The sequence below is a fragment of the Mauremys reevesii genome, linkage group 2, assembly GCF_016161935.1.
Source record: "Mauremys reevesii isolate NIE-2019 linkage group 2, ASM1616193v1, whole genome shotgun sequence".
NCBI classification, from domain to species: domain Eukaryota; kingdom Metazoa; phylum Chordata; order Testudines; family Geoemydidae; genus Mauremys; species Mauremys reevesii.
The window spans coordinates 46,354,023-46,370,603 of NC_052624.1; the positions used below are offsets into that span (position 1 = coordinate 46,354,023).

Sequence of the window (16,581 nt, forward strand, 5' to 3'; positions counted from 1 at the left end):
TCAGAAATATGGCACACAGGCTCTCAGACTAAGATGGATGTTTTAATATACTTTTTTTAAATTTAAATTTAAAAAACAAAATGGACACAGCTCAGAGGTACACTGCATTCTGCGTAGCTCAGGGATATAGTATGTAAAATTTTAAAAGGGTACAATTTTCAAAAGTACCTACATGATGTAGGATCCTAAATCTCATTTTCAAAAATTACTTAGGAACTTACCCTAAATCTCATTGAAAGTAGAATAGGAATTAAATTTCTAAGGGACATATGTGTAAAGGTAATTGGGCTCCTAAAGGTGCAGGTTTTCAAAAGGCACCTAGGTGCCTAAATCCCATAGGTGTCTAAACACTTCTGAACATCCCACTAGGTGCTAGTTCCATACAGAGAATTAGGTGTCTAACTTCCATGTAGGCACCTAAATCCAAAATTTAGGTCTCTAAACCCCAACTCAGCTACCACCTAACCTTTAGGCGCCTGACCTTTAGGTGCCTGAAGTCCCTAGGCACTCAGATTTCTGTGTTAAAGTCTCCACGGCACCTGAAAAGCTGTAAGTGGGCATGCACAAAGCCACCTCAATCCTGAAGCCTAGGTGGCTAGATCCTGCCTAATTCCCGGTGGAATCCTCATACTAGGCATCCCCCCTACCACACATCTCGCCTGTGGGGCCCAATCTAGTGGCTGCACTCAGAAGCTGCCTAATAGGTCTTCGCACAAAACACTGGTGGGGGTGCCCCAACCTTATAACCTTTAGTGGTTAAAGCACTCACCCATGAAGACCAGGGTTCCAATAATCAATGATCAAGAATTGATCATCAATAATTAATCAATAACCAAAATTTAATATGGTTTTAAATGATCAAATAATTAGAGAGAACTTGCCTAAGTCAGAGTGATTGAATGTATTAGAAAGTTAGAAATCAGAACAGTGCCTAACAGATATAGGCCTCATAGTTACCAAAATCTGGAGAACCAGCCCTCCCAGTGATGACAAGATGATCCCAGTCGTGGTTCTGAAAATGGTATACAAATTGACATTCTTACAGCCCCCCTTTTTACAGTTTGGTTCTATTATTTCCTCATTTACAGATACATTATATTTTAGCACATTTTCTGATACTTTTCAGACATCTGTTATTTACTTAGATCTTTTTGGTAAGTCCATCAAATTTTGCTAACTTAAGCATCTGTTCCTGCATCTTAGGACATAGCTAAAAATAATATTCCTTACTTAACATTTCTTGTGCTGATAAGTTTTAGCAGGCTAGCATTTAGCTCTTCTTAGCATGACTCCCAAAGCATCATAGAATCATAGGACTGGAAGGAACCTTAAGAGCCCTAATCCTGGTCATCTAGTCCAGTCCCCTGCACTCATGGCAGGACTAAGTATTATCTAGACCAGGTGTTCGTCTAAACCTGTTCTTAAAAATCTCCTGTCTCTAGCTCTGCTGCTCGTTTTATATAGCGATCCTGCAGCCTCTCTGATTGGGAGCCCTTTGCAGCCTCTCTAGGCTGCTCGGAGGACTTAGCTCCATTGCTCCTTTCTTGGGATGGTTGTGGTAGGACCGTAAGGCCTCCAACAAGGGGCTTCTGATCCTAATCCACCCTGTCACAGACACTCATTGAAAGAAATCTTGGAAAGGAGCATAGGACTGGAATGGGCATCCTGGGCCATCAAATCCAATCTCTGCTACTGCTGACTACACTGTCATATAATTCCATTAATACATTTATCAAGCTCCATTTTCAAAGGAGCCCCACTCTTCCTGTTGAAAGGCTGTTCCAGAATCTCATTCCGCTGATGGTTAGAAACCTTCTAATTTCTAGCTTAAATTTATTCTTGGCCAATTTATACCCTTTTGATCTTGTGCTAACATTATCCTTTAGCTCAGTGGTTCTCAAACTAGAGCCACCGCTTGTTCAGGGAAAGCCCCTGGCAGGCCGGACCAGTTTGTTTAGCTGCCACGTCCACAGGTTCAGCCAATCACAGCTCCCGGTGGCCGCGGTTCGCCGCTCCAGGCCAATGGGGGCTGTGGGAAGTGGCGGTAAACAAACCGGCCCCGCCCACCAGGGGCTTTCCCTGAACAAGCGGCGGCCCTAGTTTGAGAACTCACTGCTTTAGCTTAAATAGCTCATCAAGGAACATCAGGTTTGTTGTGATTTATCTGATTCTTGACATTTATGCCTCAATGTAACATTTTTAAGTGTATTGTTTTTATAGTTGCAGAATCATAAAATAATTCAGAGTCATTAAAGGCCCCCTGCCTGTAATGGCTTTGCTTTGAAAGATCAGATGAAAGTTTATGTAAGGCAATCTAACCCACAGAATGCACTCAGCACCACCTTCACTCCCAGGTCGACTGTTAGTATTTGCGCTAATTAACCTAACATTTAAGCATGATGTGATGGGCAACTCTGATTTTGTCATGCATGTGTTGTTCAGGGCAAATGATATATAATCTACTTGGTATTCTGCTGTTTAGAATAGCAAGTAGGCTGCAGAGTTAAAAGAAGTCCAAGGTCACCTCCTGTAATAACAATAATTAGATATTCCTGTCACTTATGTACACATCTGAAATAAGATACTTGCTTCCTTCAAGTCTCTTAGCTACTGGGAGAGATAAAGAACTCCACATTGCTCAGATCTCTTGAGATTAATCAAAAAGAAAGGGGCAGGTGAGTAAACATCTCAATAAAGCACAGAGAACTTGATTAGTGTCAGAGTCCATTCAACAATCACTCCACTCCACTTAACAGTTCCAGCCTCGCAAGGACTCACTACTCAGTCCATACAAAGGTTAAAATAAGTATAGTTTCTCTAGCGTTTGATAAGAGTGTCAGGATGGATGAGGTAGAAAACAGGCTTCACATCACTGCCAAAGTTCTGGTTATGTGAGTTTAGTGGACCTGTTAAAAATAGAGCAAGTGAGAAAAGATACATAATGGAAAATTTGTAATAACGGTTCTCTTTCTTAGATGGCAGAAATGTGTAAGAATGACAAGACTGGTGACACGGGATAGGCAGCTGATACTAAAAACAGGTTATCCTGGTCTGATTAGTATAGTTATCAGAATGCAAGTGCTGATGGATGAGAGCTAGCTGGCTTAAGAACAATTCAGAGAAGACTGTGGTAATGCTCAGAGGTTTGGATAAGCAATCAGATAAAATGGTAAATTAAATCAACACTGTTGATTGAAGGTCTGTTCCCTCTGTTTATTGCTCAAGTTTGCAATTTGGGGATTGTGTTAGCACCACAGTGGCTTCTGAATGTTCAGATGGCAGCTGTGGTCGAGACTGTTGTTTTCACCTACACCTGGCAGGAAAGGTGCAGCCTTTCTCTCAGAAGTTGCTAGAGTTCTCCACGCCTTTATCACTTTATGATTAGACACTACAATGCACTTTATATGGGGCTACAACATAAGATCATTTAGAGTTACATTTATGGAGAAAGTGATTAGGATGTTACAACTGCAGTGCTATTGGATCCGTACTGGTTTCTCATTAGATGTAGATGGAATATCAAATGTTGTTTTGACAAAGAATGATTTTGGACTTGGCTACCTGAAAAACATTCATAGACCATTGTGATAATCTAGTCTGACCTCCTGTATAACACAGACCATTGAACTTAACACAGGTCATGGAATTTATGAGAGAGAACATAATCTCTCTCTTTGTGATATTAGGGTAGTTGAGATCTACAGAGATGACTGAACTAAGACTCTGCCTTAGGAGCCAATTCAGTAGGAATACTCAAAGTAAGGCCTGCAATGGTAAGGTAGTAGAATCTGGCCCAAAATAATAGCCTTGCTCTTAAACCGCCCCCAGCCCCAATTATTTTCTTTTTTTCTCCCCGGCTATCAACTAATTAATTTAGTATTGCCTTTCTATGGAAAAAGCATCCCTAATACTTTTCTTGAGAAAGTCTGAATCTTTCTCATGAAGGGTAGCCGCATGATATGTTTTCAAGCTGAATTCAACAGTTGTATGCGTGACACTGAATATTAATGCTCTTTACTGAAGTTCTGTCTAAGTATGCTGCAAATGGCCTTTTATCATTAATACTTGGATCCTACAGGTTGCATATGGCTGGTCATGATGTCACTACTTGGCATGGAATTGCTACCTGAAAAGGGAACTTGATATTGATGGGGTGAAATGTAACTCTAAATTTGCTTTTATATACAAAAGTTATGAAGAAATCAACAAGAATATAAAATCTTGGGGATAAATGAGAATTACTGCTTTCTTTTTATGCTGTTTAATCCTTTACAAATCTGTCTTCAAAAATGAATGAAAATATTATTCCACCCAGGGAAACAGTGCATTCATTTTTAATAATACATTCATACATGAGGGAGAAAATACATTCTTTTTGTTTTCAATATGTCAATTCGGTATTCACGCTGCATCTTCATCAGCGCTAATTGTATTAAGTCTTAGGTAACAGGGATAATTGTTCATTCCTAGGATAAACTATGAGAGGCTGACTAGGATGACTCACCACTGAGTTACTCCAGTTTTATGCGAATATAGTTCCAATGAATTCAGTCACACTAGAGTAAAACTGGAGGAATGCAGTGATGCATTAGGCCTCGAGTTTACTGTTGGCACACACTTCCTTTGCAAATGACCCTCCATTAATGTTAAGCAACAGAGGCAAACTAATAGCTCTTGAAGAAATTCTACATTCAGGCCACCACATAATACATAACTGAGGCCTGCTGTGGGAAGAATGGGTCATGACACAATGGGAGCCAAATCCTGCCTTCCCTCCATGAGCACAGTAGGCCCTTAGTGCAGTCTAACCATTGTGGTTTGGTTGTGCTTAAAGGGAGAAGCAGAATAGAAGCAGAACAGAACTCTACCTGCATGCCACAGAATCCTGCTCTGCAGCACCTGCCTCTGTGGCTGTTTGGAAGGTGGGGGCTGTGCAGAACAACCCATACAGGGGGAATCTGGGCCAGCAGCCACCATTACTACTGGAATGTAGTTGCAGCTGTGCTGGTCTCATGGGGTAGAGAAGGATTCTCTTCCCTCGACGCCTATGGAGGTATCCTTCACATAACATTAACTCGCACTTTGCACATGGGACCAGAGTGTGGTCCTAAGCATGAAAGATTCCCCAGTGTTCTGAGACACCAGTGTAGAAGGGCATTAGCTGTTACACAGCTAGACTGTGGCTTTTAAGCCACAGCTCCTAGGGCAGCATGATCTCTTTAGTGCTACTCTTTGTGCACAGGGAGAATGCAGCATGCTCCATCGAAGGGGAGGTCAGTGGAATAGATTGCTCCTCTTGGTGTGTCAGCCCTGCTTTGTGGGCCAGGACCCTGCCCCTTTCTTAGAAGTTCTGCTATGAACAGCTCCCGTGCAGTCACACAAGCATGTGGGATGCTTCCTCCCGGATTGTATGGTTGCACAGATACCACTCCCAACCTGAGCCATAATGATGAGGAAGCACAGGGCAGGGCTCAGATTGGTAAGGACACTGTGGTATCTTTAACATAAAATCTCCTTAGTTTAACAATATTTTAAGTGAGTTTATTTTCCTGCTTGGTTTAGGAATGGGAATCAGCTGTTTACAAATAATTCTTACAAGGAGGTTCACAACAACACTAGTTCTCATTCTGAAAGATGGTGCCAGCATTTGTTGTGTCAGGAAAGAAACATGCACCACTGAAATACATGCTACTCTTCTACACCTACAAAGGCTAATTAAAAACAGGCTCGCTGTCACTGGGGATATGGGACCAATGGCAGCCTACAAGTCCTGATTCATCAAACTCAGCTTGCAGGCTTGTCTTGGTAAACTAGCTTGGGAGAAGGAAACTAATTGGATTTGAACATCTGATTTCTACATTTCATTAGCAATTATTCTGGGGCAACTGCAAAATTAAGGCACAGATCTTCTATTTTCATTTCAAAATTAGAAAGCATAAAAAAGAGTAGCCCATTGCTCTGCCCTGCCATGCTGGAGTTTCAGCTGGAATTCCTAGGAGCAACACTTTGCTTCTTTTGCTAGCAGTGGTTTGAGTGCTGTGAAAACAGCACAGTTGGCCTCTTCGGGATGGGCTTTATATTTCTCTGCAGCAAATCCTCCTTCCTTCAATTTAAGTGTTGATAGGCTCTAAAGGGAGTCCCAGCCACTGATCCTATGAACAGGATTGGTAGGAGTGAGGTTGTGAAGCCTGGTGTGAGTTTGAAGCTGTGTAAAACGGAGTGACACAAAGCACCTCCGAATGAACGAGAAACCAAGCCAGCATGCAGTCTGTGCAGGGTAGTGGTGTTATATGCATGAACATAAACAGAGTGGCATTCACCTGTGAACTTTTCAGTCTGAACCCAAATTCTCAGCCTGACCATTTTTTCCCTCACTGCAGACAGAACAGGTCACAGTAGTTAAAGAAAACCATGGGAGACTGATCAAAGCCACTGCCAGCTGTTTGATGTACGACTGAGCAAATGTCTCTGTGAGAAATGCAAAAGTGGGATTGGTAGTGCAGATTGACAAAGGTATTTAGGCACCTAGAGATGCAGAGAGGTGCCTATTGGGATTTTCAAACATGCCAATGTGATTTAGGCACCCAACTCCTTTTCATTTTCCTAGTCTTCTCTACATCGATAGAGGCCTGAAATCTGGTCCTTTGTTCCTTTTTTGTTTACCTTGACCAATGAAAATCAGTGAAGTCAGTTTCACCTTTGGTCATAGTTGGGTTCCTGTTCCTGTTCCTAGCTCTGCCCTACTGAGATTTCACACAAAGAAAGGGGAATGCTTATTTGTTTTAAAACACATGTTTTTATGAGACTGGTCTCTTTTTCAAAATTAAAACTACTTCTATTTTGCTTTACAGTATTTACATTTTGAGCTAAATTTCAGATGACAGTGTTCCTTTAGGGACCACAATCTTCCCAGACTCACACCCTGTGTAAACCCACTGGTTTCAGTTGCAGTTTGCATGAGGGGAAAGTGAAAACGGAACTTAACCCGCACTGACATGCGCAAAACCTAGTGAATATTTTGCTTACAACAGCTAAAGGACACTTGTGGCTATCTTATTCACACAATTAGACCCACAGAAGTCAATTAACTGCTACAATTATAAACACAGGGCTCAATCCTGAGCCCCTCCATGACCCATTTGCATACCTCTGTCAGTGCAAAGAGACCAAATAGTTGGTCAGCTGTGGAATTCTCTGGTATAGTAGGAGATCCCTAAATGGCAAGGTGATGCACAGTCTTCCTACAGGCACCTCTCATCTCCTAGTGCAGAGGGTGTGCCAGAGGCTGGAAGAGGTGCAGTGGAAACAGGGAAGGCTCTAGCCTTTTTGCCACCCCAAACATGGCAGGCAGGCTGCCTTTGGCAGCGTGCCTGTGGGAGGTCCGCCGGTCCCGCAGCTTCGGCATACCCGCTGCCAAATTGCCGCCAAATCTGTGGGACTGGCAGACCTCCCGCAGCATGCCACCAAAGGCTGCCTGACTGCCGCCCTCACAGGGACCGGCAGGGCGCTCCCGGTGGCTTGCCGCCCCAGGCACGCGCTTGGGGGCTGTTGGAGCCAGTTTGTATTTTAGAACAGATCTCAGTTTGATCTAAACCATGCTGGGGTCTAAAATGGCTCTGGCTGCCCTGTAAGCAACCTGCATGGAACTTAGAAAGAGGAACAGGGATTTTAGGATGAAGAGGCATCAGGAAGTCATAGCTAGGAATGCTAAAGTGCAGATAGAGCAGCTCTGTGAATAGTTGCTTTAATAAAGAGCCAGTTTAGTGTAATAAGAATGGAGCCCTCCCATGTTATTATCCAGCCCACAGAACATGGAACAACCCCCCATACATGGAACTGCACTTCTTGATGGCTCCCCAATCTTTGCCATGTCCAGCAGAGACTGAGCAAAGTAGAAATTTGAGGCTAACAGTGGTTATACTGAAGTTAATGGGAATTTTACCATTTATCTTCAATGGGATCATTTTTAGCTCAGTTACTGACACAATTACATTTTTTAAATTCCTCAGGACTCCGTCAGGCCACATCAGAAAGAATCATAACTAACAAAAGGCAGAAGGTGCCTGCTGCAGTGCTAACAAGGAAGATAATAGTTACCTTCAGAAAAGAGCTACAATTATTTCTGCTTCTGCAATATTGCCCATCACCTTCATTTTCCTGGCTCTCATTCCCTGTTTATCCCTCAGGCAATAGGGTAAAGCCCATAAATCAGATTTCCTCTCCACACTTTATCATGATACACTGTTCATTTCTTTCTGTGTCTCCCCATATTTTTATACAGATACAGGAAAACCTCATCTGAGTTAAGTGATGGTGACCAGGGCTGGCGCTTCCATTAGGCGACCCTAGGCGGTCGCCTAGGGCGCCAGGATTCAGGGGGTGGCATTTTGTGTGCTCCCCACGGGGCGCACGGGAGCTTCCGGTTCTGCTCCCGTCGTGCCACCGAAGAAGGACCTTCTGCCGACGTGCTGCAGAAAATAGTGGCAGGCAATTGAGCAGCTCAATGACTGCTTCAAATTACTCAGCCATTGGTTACATGTGACCAAATTCAGCCCTCACATACAAACCTAGAGTCCTGTGGCACCTTACAGATGTATTGGAGCATAAGCTTTCGTCAGTGAATACCCATCCATGCGTCTGACGAAATGGGTATTCACTCACAAAAGCTTATGCTTCAATATGTCTGTTAGTCTAAGGTGCCACAGGACTCTGTTGCTTTTTACAGATCCAGACAAACACGGCTACCCCTCTGATACTTGACATACAAACATGTAACCCCAATAATTTCAATTGATACTGCAGGGGTGTAATGAGGGCTGTTAAATGGTATCTGTTAAATGATTCGGTTTCTCATTAACAGAAATATTGCTCCAGACTCCAGCTGTGTCTTATTCACACACACAAATCAATATTCAGAAATATAGTTGCCACAGTCATGGAATAAGACCAGTGAATGTATAAGACCACTTGAAATGATTAGAAAGCTGCAGTTCTATTTATATATTTCAAACTTTTTAATGGAAAAATCTAATTTGTTGTTCACAAATAAGTATTGAAATTAAAACAAGGATAAATACATTTAACACTTTTCGCCATAATCAATTTTAGGGATCCTATAATATATCATCATCATCATGACAAATCACAAAAGGATGTGGCCTCCTTGCAAATCAAGTGCCAGCCTGATCTATCTCTGGTAAGGAGACTAAGGTGGTATGACTGTATTTTCCATTTATGTCCATCATTGGCAATCTTGTCCTGCCACCAAAGTTTTTGGTACCTACATGATCACTGGCTCTGAGACAGCATTCCTTGACACACACACTTTGGAATTTGTTGATCTTCCATTCTTATATGCCTATACCAAGAAAGCAGCCAAAACCAAACCAGTGCTGATGGAGGTGGTTGCTGGATTCAGTTTAGAATATCCTCATTTCCAATCTTGTCCTGCCACTTGATATGGAAAAGCTGACGGATATGGAGAGAATGAAAATGTTAGTCCAGTGTTCTTTGGCCTTCCACACTTCCACACAACAGAGTTGGTATGAATGTGGTTCTATAAATCCACAGCTTTGTAGCAAGCATGATGTTACAACGGATCCATGGAGGCTGTCAGGCCCGGAACAGGCATGAAACATGGCAGCAGCAGCTGTTGTTATATGAGCATCTACATCTTTTGAGCAACCTCCAGCACTGTCTATGACAGCCCAAATATTTGAGGGCTACTACATACTTGAGGTCCCATCCGGACAGGTTAGCATGCCCTGGTTGTAAACTGGAGCTGGAGGCTGTTTGATGGTAATGGCCAGGGACTTAGTTTTATCTGGATTAATAACCAGTTCAATGCATGCTGCTTCTTGCCAGCCCAGATCAGCCACCAGTTGCAGTGATTCACCAAACTGAGTCAACAAGACAATGTTATTCACATATTCAAGATCCCAAAGCAGAATGGTGGTACAATAATACTGTCATTTGTCTTCAGCATCTCAGGGATAATGTTACAAACCTCTGGTGCCTTCCCAGACTTCAGCTTATGGACAGTGGTCCAGATACCTTCTTGGCTGAAGGAAGGTGGCACTACTGTGACTTTCTTCCCCTCTTCAAGTGGAAGAGGGACTGCAGGCGATGGACAATTGAAGAGCATCATGATGCGGTCTTCCCATCAATGCAACTGATTCTGCAGACTGTGGCTGATGCTGCCAGCCCAATTCTTTACTGACGAAGCTGGTGCCATATTCCCTTGCAAACACCACAAAGTTGAATAGGGAATGTGGAGATCAGCTAGTGGTAAACTTTATTCCAAAGTTGAACCCACTGAGCCTAAGTCCCTGGCCATTACCATCAAACAGCCTCCAGCTCCAGTTTACAACCAGGGCATGCTAACCTGTTCTCCACAAATGTGTCTTTGAAGACTCAAATGGTAGCCATGCTTTTATTTAGCTCCAACAGCTGTGGGCATTTATTCCCTGACCCATAGATGACATTTGAAGGGCTGGGGCACCACCACTAAGCTGGCAGAGATCAGCATTGATGACCTGAAACAACATCATTGACAGGGGAGTGAGACTTCACTCCATAATGCTTCAGTAGCCGTACGTGGTTCAGAACGGAAAGCTGTCTGATAGCTTGGTGGTAATAAGAGCTTTTGGCTGAATAAGACTAATTTCAGCTCATTAACTGTCTGTCATCGAAGTCAGAGGCGCACTTTTGTCAGCAAAAGCTGATGGTTCAGCACTTCTGTGAACTTGTACATCCAATGTTAATTGCCAATGATTGTTAAGGAGGACATGATTAATAACAGTCATAGTGAAGCCATCTGGGCTGTATCAGGTCTGCTTGTGAATCTCTGACTGACGGAAGAGCCAGTCAGAGATCACCATGTTGTTGGCAGCTGCAAATTCCAGCAGTTGCTGCACACTCCTGTTCTTCTGCCCAGTACCAAACGTCCTGAGTTTATGTGACCTGGTGTAATTTTATTTTCCTAAATGCAGGAAAAGTCACCCAGTATCGTGATGACATTTCATCCCAGAGTGTCATTAAAGAGTGACCACAGTTGCTGGTAAAAAAAATATCTGCAGCTACATTGTTGGCCTTGGTTGGATCATACACTGTGATAATGGTAAGATGCCCACAGCTGGTACAGAATCTGATGGTGCTAAGTCACTCATTAAATAACTCACCAATCCTGCAATCATCAGGCATTGGATGAAAGTACAATGCCGCCTGTTGCTAAAGCAACCTGTTAGGGCAGCCTGAGAAAAAAAGCGTATCATCTTCAATTTTCTTTTCACTCATTCCTGGCCAGTACTCTTTAGCTAAAGTGCAGATCTCAGTGTTCAGGATTTTCAATGGCTTGATAAGGGGGAGGGACTTTAGCTGTTCCGGACAATGTGCAAATGTTCCAGTTTTACATTTGTCACCAACATGAAGAAAATACTGGAACGGCCACTTTACAAGGTTTTATTGGTCATTTTTTGCCTCAGTGGCAAGGAAAATCTTGGTTGTTTCAGCTACAAGGATAACTGACAACTGTCACTTTGGTACAATGTAAAAAATGGAATTTAGTTTCATAGCATTACACACACAGACAGACAGACAGACACACACACACCATTTCTCCTTATCCGATTGTCCATAGACTCTTTGCTCTTCTTCTTCCCCTCCTCCTGGGAAGCCAGGGTTTGTATCCTTTTTCTCTTCCATCAGTTTAGATGCACATAAATTCAAGAATACAAATGGAATCATATAATAAGATAGAACAAAAAGAAAATGAAAACCATAATAATAAATACATTTAAGAAGCAGTTTCACTTACCAATTGTCACAAAACAGGTTTAAATCAGTGCTAAGGAACATATCCAAGGGGCAGGGTGTAATAGATTCTTTCCAGGTCCAGGTGTGTGCATTGGAACCTGGTCTCTTGATAGTAAAAGGTCCAGTGGGAAGAGAATGGGTCTTTGGTGTTAGGGAAAGAAGGACTTGTTTCCTGGTTTTGTCCCCTCAGCATCCATTACATAAGGCAGGCTTCTTTCTTCCTTCTTGTTGTTATCTGCCATTGGTGTTACTGACATCTTCATAAATATATGTTCACTGGGAGTAGCTTTTCCATGCTACCTCATATTTAAAATCTACTCTGAAACTTCAGGAAGGGAAAAATTCCCAAGGAATGACGTGGAACATTTATTTTTAAAGTATTTTTCCATGGTGCAGAATAAATAATACTACCTACTTCACATCTATATCTGGCCATTAAATAATGGATACCTGTGACTGTTTGAAATTCCCATTGGTATAGCAATTCCCCCTCCACACTATGATATGTATGCCTGTGTATTTCTGATGCATGAGATGTACTAACCCATGTGTCCATCATGCTGTGAAGATCCACAGGAGAAATGAGGCCAAACATTGCATACTACAAAAAGTCAGAAGCAATCATCTGAAATGGACTTTTAAAAAAATGGCAGGTGTACCAAATATTAACCGAAGCAATATATAAAACCTTTATTTGCTTTTTTAAATTACTACAAAGTGAAAAGTTAACAGGAATATTTCTGGTGTGATTTAAACATACATTCATTACATTTTCAAAAGATTTTCATTATTTTTTGAGAACATGCCCCCCTAATGGCTCATTTTCTCTTTGCAGCCATATGGTATCAGAAGAATAGAATAATAATAAAATAATGTATTGCCCTGTATTTGTGGAGGGCTCTTAAACCACAGATTTCAAAGTGCTTTGCAAATAAATTCTGTTACCTGCTTATTTTTAAAGACATGTACATTGAGACACTCAAGGGTTATGTGACTCACCAACATTACCCAATTAGTCAGTAGAAGAACCCAGGTCTTCTGACGTCCAGTTTTATGTCTTATCTACTAGGGAGCAGTTCATTGCTGGATCAGGCAGAAGAAGAGTTGATGGTAAGGGAGAAGGCACAGAACAAGGCCCTGATTCATCAAAGCAATTAACTATATTTTGCTGAATTGGAGCTTAGTCATATGAATATCTTCAGTAACAGCAGCGGAAAGCCAGAAATGTACTGTCCAGGTAAATTTCTTTGTATACATGTTTCCTTTTCAAGTATGATCCAATCTAAAGAATTTCCTCTAATTTAAGATACTAATTAAGGCCCCGATCTTGCAGGGTGCTCTGCATGGACAGATCTTTGTACTTATACGGAGTCCCACTGAAGTCATAAGTATCTATCTATGCTATTCCTATAGCATTCATCACCATAGTTACTTAGGGCCAGATCGCCAGTGCAAACTGATGTATCCCAACTAACATCAATAGAGCGATGCCACCTTACACCAAGAAACCCTGGCATGTTATAGTAAATGGGAGCTCTTCCATTGACTTTTGGGGCCAGGATTTCATCCCAAATGAGGATCTGCTCCTAAATATTTACATATATTTACTTCATGTCTCCTTTATAAATCAGTACACTCTCAATGCACAAACCTTCTATCTGTGACCTCAACATTTATTAAAAAGCACTCTGATTTAGATAATTTACCTCTTCTGCCAGGAACTATCATTTTTTAACCTGAGCTTGAGGTAATTATTCCTACTTAAATTTCAGCAGCCTGATGTTAATGCTTTGCTCATCATATACGAGCTCTTCATCTTCAGATATCAAGAGTATTTTTATCTTATCCTTTGCGTAAAATGGAAACATAGGACAATATGCAGTAAGGTAGAATGAAATGTATTTGATTTTTTTTCTGTTCTATTTTTAAATCTCCAGATGGCCCCTGACACTGATCATATTTTTCTGTAGTCTGTTCACATACTACTTTAATTATCTTGATTAACTGATAGCACATGTTGAAAGATGCACGCAAGACAGGTAATACCGTGATAGCATTTAATGGCTTTTTGAAACTTAGAACTAGAGAAATGATTAAGCCATAATTTAAATATCCGACTAGAAGACAAACTGATAAATGTTATGACATAACTTTAGAGATCACAGGCCTGACAGTCTTTATCAGTGTACGCTAGTGCAGCTCCATCGACTGGGGTGAATTACTCCTAATGTGAGTAAGGTCAGACTCAGGACATTTGTGTTTAACGCAAATTTCTGAAATATTTATCAGCTGATGGACTGGCAAAGTCCAACAATATGCAGAGCTCCTTCATCTACCTAAAGAAGACTAATGGTACTGAAAATGAACTGAGCTTGTGCCTTGCTTTATTGGCTACTGGGCAGAGTTTGGCAAACAGCGAAAATTGGACTGGATCCTGGTCCCTGCTTCAACAGTGCAAAGCACCCAGAATCCCAGTGGATTGGTGCCCCAAGAGTTCCCCTGCCTGGGGAAGTTCCCAAGGATTATAGCGCCATATGGTGGCCACTTTACTCCACATCCCCACTCTCTAATAGAGGGCATGTCTGGGAGAAAGGGGGCATAGGCAGGGCCACTCTATCCTTCAGGAGCCATTGTTAGCCAATGTAAAGTAGAGTCACTCTAGGCTGGGAATAGGACTGCAGGCCAGGATCAGAGAGACAGAAAAGTGATTTAACTTTGGAGCTCCCTGCTGAGCTGCACTGATGAAGTTCTGGAACTCTATCTCAATAGATCGTGCAAATTCTCTCAACATTCCAGCAAGTCCATGCTGCTAACAGAATTACTTTACTTTCAAAGCCTTATGCTCCTCAGGACAAATTCTGAGATTCTTATTGAGCAAGTCTCTCCCAATGGGAGATATGCATGTGTAAGTCTCTCTGAATTTGGTCCTGTATTTTTGACCTAGTGCACTGCAAGGCTATCGTTTACAAACGTATCCATGGTGGATTTGTTTAGCTATGTTCTGTAAAAGGAGAGAATAATTAAATACTTACGGGATCCCTTTTTACAAGGCCTGGATTAGGCACTACTGCGATGAGGTGGGCGATGGTAAACACAGAGTTAAGAACGTAGGAGACAAACAAATTCTTATGCAGTGTTATCCTTTGACAGCTGAGGCTCCTGAAAAATATGTACCAGAAGTTGCAAATCAGTGCTTTTATTCTGATGTCACTTTAACAAGCACATACTGGCAACTGTTTCTCAAGAATGCCCTTTGGCAACAGGCAGTCAGAAAACACATGCCTAGCATTGCAGCCATGGGACACAGCAAAGTTTTGGGGTTTTTTATTTTTACACCTGTTTAGCACCACATGCTTTCCAGACCATGCTGTGAGGAGCTAGCAGCTTAGCTTCAGTACCCTAGAGGATGATTTTTTCACAGCATCAGAAATGTTAAGTGGTGAAGCAGAACCCAAATAATTATTACAGATGTGCATGAATGCAAATTCTGAACAGAAGGAATACTGTTTTCAGGGAACTGCTCTCTGGAAACTGAATATCTCAAACATTCAGATAAAAATTAGTTGATATTTTAGGAATTAGTGATGAGCCAGGATGGGAACCTTGGACTGGAATCCCCTTCAATTTCAGGGAGATTTGGTTTTGTATCCTGCATGGCTCCAGCTCAGATCACACACCAGAACAGGCCTATTTTCCTGTTCAGATGTGGCTGAAATCTTATACGATTTGCTGCTTTTTTCAGGATTTCCACCATTTAGGGTAAAAAAATCTCACAAGAACAGCTCATAAATATTTCTGTACCAGCAAATCACTACCATAGCCTTGATTTGGCCTCAGACCTGATCTCTAGCCAGAAGTTAATTCACATCTGAATCCAAACATCACCTCCTCAGCTCGTCTTTACTAAGAAGGTCTAACCTCAGTGGGGCCCTATGATAACTGAAAGTGAGCAGGCAAAACTGCTAGGTAAATAAATGATCAACAAGTGAACCAGGTAAACAGCTAACTGTAGCTGACGGAATACTTACCCTGCACACTACAAGGAGCCGTCTGAACTGATGGCAGGCTTCCATTTAAAATCCACTGCTGTGGGTGGGGGGGTGGGGGTGCGAGCATGCACGCACATGCTACAGGTTGGTGTGTGCATCCAGAATGCTCTGTCTAAAAAAAGAAGCAAACTGACTCTAATAAATCTAACTCCAGTTTCCTGTTAGTGATTCTGGGAGGGCCACTGTCAGGAGCATTGGCCCCTGTTGTGAACTAGGGCCAGATGACACCACCAATAAAAAAAGAGCATTGAGTCCCATGGTGTTTGCATGGAGAAAGAGTGCGCTAAAATACTAACTCCACTGCTGTGAGCTCCTCTGAGTGAGTCTGTGGGGACAGAGTGTGACATCATTTCTTTCAATGGCTTGCAAGCATTGTCACAATGCCAGTCCTCAGGGGCTTCTCAGAGGTGAGAGTTTATTGGAATGAATTTGGTTTGCACAGGAGTCACACAAGTGTGTGCAATTAGTGCCACACTTGTTATTTGGTCCAGGGTTAGAAAGTTCTCCCTGCTAGCTCATAGGGTCACCCAGAAATGAAAGTAAATGGTAAATATAGTACCAGTCACTATTGAATCACTATACCCCTTCAAGTAGTGCAGCCACGGCAACATCCAAGACACCAAATAGTTATGAACCTTAAGACCCAAAGTAGGGAAAAAAATGTCTCTGGCAGTGAGGGACTGTGGATGTGTGAGGGAACTTGAGCTCATGTTCACTT

The 16,581-nt window shown here is 42.1% G+C and overlaps 1 protein-coding gene across 1 annotated transcript in view; it reads right to left on the reverse strand.

Annotated features, from left to right (window-relative positions):
* CALCR (calcitonin receptor) overlaps nt 1-16,581 on the reverse strand; it is a 240,080-nt gene that overhangs the window by 46,307 nt on the left and 177,192 nt on the right. The window contains exon 7 of the mRNA XM_039525170.1: nt 14,847-14,973. Within this exon, the coding sequence (XP_039381104.1) occupies nt 14,847-14,973 (127 nt within the window). The remainder of the gene's footprint in view (nt 1-14,846; nt 14,974-16,581) is intronic.